The sequence below is a fragment of the Gekko japonicus genome, unplaced genomic scaffold, assembly GCF_001447785.1.
Source record: "Gekko japonicus isolate JY-2015 unplaced genomic scaffold, Gekko_japonicus_V1.1 scaffold2139, whole genome shotgun sequence".
In the NCBI taxonomy this organism is placed as follows: Eukaryota; Metazoa; Chordata; class Lepidosauria; order Squamata; family Gekkonidae; genus Gekko; species Gekko japonicus.
In genome coordinates, this window is record NW_015170952.1 from 188,599 (window position 1) to 195,623 (window position 7,025).

The window sequence follows — 7,025 nt, forward strand, 5'->3', positions numbered from 1 at the left end:
AGTTCTCTTTCCCAGAGTTTAAAAAATTGTACTATAAGATACTTTTAGCTGTTTGGTTTTTTGTGTTTGTGTGTTTTTGCATTGGTTTGTTTTGCTTTTTAACGCCGCATCCCAAGAACTCCTGTATCTCAGTCTTCGGCAACAGCACTGCAGGGCTATCTTGCTTCATTGCCTTGGTTCATAAATCAGGAGTAGAATGAAGAACAAAATAAGCAAAAGGATGAAGTATCGTTGAAGAGCTGAGAGTTTTAGAAGAAGCTATCAGCGAACCGATCAGACCGTCGGAGAAAGAGGTCTTTCCAACGCGGCGGTAAGAAAGGAACTGGCGGGATGTCCGCGCCCACCCTTCTGGGCATGCGCGGTGGGGTTCCTGCGCATGCCTGGAGGGACTGGGCACAAAAATCTGTTGAATAGAGCTTGCAACAGCACCGATCAATCCAGCGCGTGCGCACTGAATCCCATGGGTGTGAAGCACAAAGACCACGTCGAAGATCAGTATTATACCTGCTGAAGAAAGCACTATGGATTCAAGATAAACCTGGACTACAGTCACACACACTACATAATTCACTTTCCAACTGGATTTTGCCAGTTCACACAGTAAAATCCAGTTGGAAAGTGCACTGAAAGTGGATTATTTAGGGGTGTGTGACCTGCAGTGCCCCTTCTGGCCAAGTAGAGTACTGCAGAGCACAGAGCAGGCAGCAGTGGAGTTCTCTCTAGCATAGGAGAACGCAAAGACACCCAATTAAGTTGGTAAGCAATGGGCTCAGAACAGAGAAAAGGACATCCTTTACTCTACAAGTAATTAAACTGTGGAACTCACTGCCAGCAGACATCGTAATGGCCATGAGCATAAATTACTTTAAAAGAGGGCTAAACAGAGTCTTGGAGGAGAGGTCCATCACAGGTGACTAGCCAAGGTAAATAAAGGGAGCCTCCGTATTCAGAGGTGGCAAAGCTATGATTACCAGTGCTAGGAAGCAGCAACTGGGGAAGGCCTTGGCCTCCTGCGCCCTGTTTGCTGGCTCTCCAGGGGGATCTGGTTGGCTGCTATGTGAAACTGTAACCTGACTGAGCGGGCTTTACTGCTGTGCAGTTGCCCTGGGCCCAAAACAAGAGTTCCTCTACAAACTGTTTCTTAGAAGAAAGCTTAACATTCTGGAGTACACAGGCCTCTGCAACTCAATACTGGCGGCGGTATCAAATATCACTTCCTGTTTTCTTTTGCGGGGGGGGAAAAAGGGGAACACCCATGTTGCTAAAAGAGGAACAAGCTGAAGCTTAATCCAGACAAAATGGAGGTAATGCTGGTTGGGAAGGCAGAGTGATATCAGTCTACTAGCCTTACACAAGGTTAATCTCTCCTTAGCAAGGCAAGATAATTGGGAGCACTCTTATACTTGGCCTTGTCCATGGACAAGCAAACTGGCACAGTTTGTTAGGAGTGCCTTATTTCAACTACGTCTGGCTGAGATGATGGCCCCTTATTTGGGCTCTGCTGACCTAGTCACACTGAACCACACCATAGCAACCTGCACAGTGGTCTACTGGAATAAGCTCTACAGAGGGCTCGCTTTGAAGATGCAGCAGAAGTTTCAGTTGGCACAAAATGCGGCAGCAAGACTGGGGTCAGCTGACTATGACATCCAGCACTGCATCACCTACACTTATTACTATCTATTTGCTCCCAGGCCCAACTCAAAATGGTGATTGCTGCCTTCACAGCCCTTCATAGCCTTGGCCCCTCATTTATCAGGTGACATCTCCCTGTATATGCTCATGTGCCCATTACGCTCTCCGAACAGCATTTTCATGGCTGTACCATATCCTAGGTAAAGGTAAAGGTCGCCCTTGCTCAAAAGTCAGTCAAATCCGACTCTAGGGTTGCGGTGCTCATCTCCGTTTCAAAGCCGAAGAGCCAGCGCTGTCCGAAGACATTTCCGTGGTCATGTGGCCGGCATGACTAAACACCAAGGCGCACGGAACGCTGTTACCTTCCCACTGGAGTGGTACCTATTTATCTACTTGCAATTTATTGCTTTCGAACTGCTAGGTTGGCAGGAGCTGGAACTAGAGATGGTAGATCACTCCATCATGCGGCACACTCGGACCTCAATGTATTTATGTTTCAATGAGAAGCCATGCAAGTTCCTTTACAGGTCATCCCGTTTAGAATCTTCTTCAAACTGTCATATAGCAATTTTACAGAAATCTCATTAAAAACAAATCCCACAACACACTTTACAGACACTATTCGTTCCTTGCATCCAAGGAAGCGTTCTGCATCTTTCAAAGGTCTGTATCCCTGGCGCTATGTGGCAAACTGCTTTTGAATCAGATTTTCCGGACCAGGTTGTGATATGACACAGCAATCAGCTGATCACTGCCAAACATCCTGTGAATGTGTCCAAATCCCAACGCAGCTCTCTGGACCCAAGCGTAAGTTTTTTTCTTCTCTGAACATTTACTATTTAAGTCGCAAACTAAAATCAAGGAACACAAAGAATTTCGACATGCAACACACAAGTAAAACATGCACTCTTTTTTTTACTCAAAACACATCTTAAATAAGTAAATACCTGTTCCTGCAGATCGTAGTCATAACTATCATGCAGCAGAAGACTGAGGACATAGCGAGTATAAATCATGGCATCAATGCCACATTTTTCTAGCTCTTGTCCCAGCCAGGTCTGCACTGGGCCCAAAGCATGAAGCAGAGACATTTCAGAAACAGGTACCGGGCCCAGACAGGAGCTTGAGGAGCTTTCAGATGGCAAACCATCCACAACAACTGTACAGATTGGGTGCATGAATCTAGGTGGCTGTCATCCTTAGAACGCGATGCATTTTCTGCAGATGATATTCCGTAGGAACCTGGAGGTGGACTTTTTTTTTTCACTCCAGTAAGGAGGAGAGAAGCTTGACTTCTAGGACAATCATTTATATTTCCTGGCAGTTATCCGTCTAAAGACAAGACCCACTCTTCAGGCATAACCACTGAGTACACTAAATCTTAACAGGAAACACATGTTTATGTGCATTTTTCTACCTTAATTTCACATTGAAGCCAGATGCAAATCCCCAGCAGGACCTATAAGAGGAAAAAATAAGAAGTTGTGACATCCATCAACAAGACAAAGGACAATTCAGCAGGACACACAAGTCAAAGTCAATGGATCTGGTTTCTTAAAACTCTTTATCATTTTATTACAAAAAAGCAAACCTCTTCTAGAGAAGATTCTGAGACAAGGGCCCACGGAGAATATTGAGAGTGTGAAAAATTAAGTGAGACTTGGAAAGATATCTGGTGTGTGAAAGTGCATGGGTGCCCAATTGCCTTCTCCCTGAAGCCAAAGAGCTCACTTTTTTGACCTTGAGAAAGCATGGCTAAGACTACAAAAATCACTAAATGATGCACGTCACCGTACTTAAATTAGACAGCCCTCTGACAACTGCAAGAGTGGTGGTACTAGACCACACATCAACAGGGGAAGGGTTTCTACCTGCTCAGAAGAAATAATGACTTTGCAAATGAACAAGAAAAAACAAACACCCTCAAGAATAACCTGATGGAAAGCAAGTGAGCTGAAGAGGAGGAGGAAGTTAGTCTGTTCAAGAGCTTGAAAGCTTACAGAATTGGGTGTGTGTGTGTGTGTGTGTGTGTGTTTTCCAAACTGTTCTCCTCTCCCACGATTCCTGGGAGGAACCCAGCTTGTTATGAGTATTTTACATGAATATTTAAATGCCGTACCTAAGCACTGCATAATGCATTTTTAGATTTTTAAAAAAACAATATGGCACTGTGTTGCAGCTCTGCAATGTACACAGGCCCTACATCACGTAAGTATGAACACTCCCTAGGGCAACTTTAGTAGTCATGGCAATGTTCCCTCTAAGCTGTGGAGTCTTGTGAGCAAAAATCCTACTTTGTGAACTACTGGCATTAAAGTTGTGAGTGAGCGATTTGGCTGCTGCATCAATTAGTTTGCTCTAAAGCCAGCCTTACTGAGCTAAGACAAAAAAGGTGTGAGCCAGAGGTTAAAAAACTGGCAGCTAGCTCAAACTAACTCAGCTTAGAGGGAACACTGGTCATGGGCCCGTTCTGCATCTAGCATTTGCTCCGCTGCCCATGTTGGAACAGAAATTCCCCTCTACATTGCATGCCACTTTCTTTGCTTGTCGGATCTTATGGTAGCCTCCATACTGCATGCTGGTTTCACTTTCTTCGATCTCTTGGTTTTGTGGTACAGTCTGCATAGATTTCTGGCTGTTTTATGGCTGTTCTGGGGTGACTCTGCAGTCAGTACAGCATTGGCCCGGGGTATCTGAATGCCGTTTTGAGCAGCACCTTTTTCTGAGAGCCAGTCTGGTGTCGTGGTTAAGTGCGCGGACTCTAATCTGGGAGAACTGGATTGATTCCCCACTCCTTCACTTGCACCTGGCTGGATGACCTTGGGCAAGCTGTAGTTCTGACAAGAGCTGTTCTTGGAAAAGAGCAGTTTCTGTCAAGAGCTCTCTCAGCCCCGCCTGCCTCACAGGGTGTCTGTTATGGGGAGGGGAAGGGAAAGGAGTTTGTAAGCCGCTCTGAGACACCTTTGGGTAGTGAAGGCCGGGGTATAAATCCAATCTCTTCTTCTTCTGTTCCAATGTGGGTTTGGTAAAACAAGAGAGCAAATTCCAGATACAGAATGGGCCACGGACAGCTCCACAAGTGGCAAATTAGCAAGGCTCCTCATCCTCTGTTTACTTACTCATTGCGTGTTTGAGGTTCGGAGCATCACTTGGGCTATTTACAGGGGGCGGGGCTTGCTTCTGCCTTCCCATTCTCAGCTCATTCCAACCCCACTGCTCTATCAAAGGAACCAAGAACTGCAGAATAAGCCAAAGGACAACATAATAGATGATGTTGAGCTGCTGAAACCAAATGGTATAGAAAAGCCCAGAAAACTGCCTGAAGTCATGAGGTGGTTTTCCTGCCAACCTACAGCTTGGCTTTCGGTGAGGGAAGGGGTTCAACGGCAGTCATAAGAGTGAAAAGTTTGGCCTGTCCACCACCCCACACCAGCTTTGAGATCTTGCATCAAAGAGAACCGGGCCAAGAAGGAGCTCAACGCCTGAACTTCAGCAGAGCCGCTCTCTCTACAAGGCTTTGCTACACCTTTTGGAGTCATTCCCATTCTTCAAAACTTTCACCTATAAAAGCAGGCTACAGCAATTCACCAATTCACTTCATGTATCACAAAGCTTTCTCAACGAGACTCATAGCAGATAGCAGTAGTTTATATATGAAGTTACATACCATACTGTATAAAATAGTTTACATAATCCATGTGACTTTTTAACACAGATGTATGTAATGCTAGAAGCATTTTCACAGTAAACTTTAAAAAAAAAAAAACCCACACCAGTGTTACCCAGGACAACTGATTAAGATGGAAAGTACCTTTCCATCCTTCTGGACACAATGAGTGACGGCATAGCCTATAGAAAAACAAAAGCAACATCTATCTGCTTACCACCCAACAAGATTCTACTCATTACAGGACAACAGCTACTTATTATCAGGAATAATCCCATGGTCAGAAATACATACTAGTTACCAGGAGTTCCAAGCCATGCATGACTGTGTTCCTATAAAGAGGTTCAGCTGATTTTGCACTCCATGCACTTACGGCTGGGAGATGTGAATATCTTAAAATGCAAAGCAGTCAGGTTTAGCATATTTTTCTTCCACCACACTACAGCTACTCCCACAAACCCAAGCATCATTATTGAGAATGTCGTCATGGCGCCTATATGGGTGGTATACAAGGTGTTTCCTGGACAGCTTCGTGTTCCAGCGCACGCAACTGTGAGAAAAGAATTCGTTGCATTTCCAGAGAGTCTACATGAAACGTCACAGAAAAATCAAATAAAATGTTCTGATTTTGAGGTCCTGGGAAGTGGGGGCAATAGGTCAGGTTTAATTCCTGGCAATGCTATGAGCCCCAAAGGGCTTTATGATCTGCCAATCAACACCTTCTCATGGTCCCTGGCCCCTACTTGGTGGAATGAGCTCCCATATGAGATCAGGGCCCTGTGGGACCTTTTACAGTGCAGCAGGGCCTGCAAGACGGAGCTCTTCCACCAGGCTTTTAACTAGGGTCCCGCCCTCTTTACTGGGCCTCCCCTCAACGGGTCAGAACTGCATACCAGAGTTAGCATCTGTGAAGTTTTAATGTCAATGACAACGGCACCGGATGAAGGCCATTGTGGTATTTTACTAGTGTTTTAATTGTACATATTGTATTTTTTATCAAATGTGATGTAACCCACCCTGAGCCTGCCATGCGGGGAGGGTGGTATATACATGGAATAAAATAAATAAACTCAGGCAACTGAATTGACCAGACAAAACTTTTGCTTGAGCCCACAGGCTGTAAAGACTGTTTCTTTATAGAAACTGTGTCTTTACAGAGACTGTCTTTAGTCTAAGCAGGCAGTATTGGAACTAATGGTCTGACTAGGGGCGTGCAAAAAAACAAACAAAACCAAATTCGGCCCGATTCACTTGAATCGGGCAGAATCAATTCCGGCCAGCATAAAGACTCCTGCATGTCAATTTCGGCAGTACCAGCCATTCAGGAGTCTTTAGGCCAGCCGAATGTCAGTTTCAGCCCCATTATATCCTATGGGCCATTGAAGTCAATGGTGAAAATATAGGGTATATTCTGGGGGCTGCAGGGGAGGGGGTTTGAGGGAGAGGCTCCAAACTCGCAGGTAAGCTGCTGAAGCCTCTCCCCAAGATACCAACCATGTTTGAAGAACATTGGATCAGGGGGTCCAATTCTACAGGCCCTCAAACAGGTTGCCCCATCCCCTCCACTGTTCTCTATGGTGGGAAAAAAGTTACTTTTTTCCCACCACAGAGAACAATGGAGGGTATCACTTCAGTGGGAAGGTAACAGCGTTTCATGCGCCTTGGTGTTTAGTCATGCCGGCCACATGACCACGGAAACGTCTTCGGACAGTGCTGGTCTTTG

The 7,025-nt window shown here is 45.3% G+C and overlaps 1 protein-coding gene across 1 annotated transcript in view; it reads right to left on the bottom strand.

Moving 5' to 3' along the window:
* Positions 1–4,794, bottom strand: part of KIAA0232 (KIAA0232 ortholog) — a 55,876-nt gene extending 51,082 nt beyond the window's left edge. Inside the window, exons 1-2 of the mRNA XM_015418901.1 lie at positions 4,755–4,794; positions 2,583–3,094 (exon numbers count right to left, since the gene is read on the bottom strand). Of these exons, the coding sequence (XP_015274387.1) occupies positions 2,583–2,813 (231 nt within the window). The 5' untranslated portion in view covers positions 2,814–3,094; positions 4,755–4,794. The remainder of the gene's footprint in view (positions 1–2,582; positions 3,095–4,754) is intronic.
* Between the last annotated feature and the right edge of the window lie 2,231 nt (positions 4,795–7,025).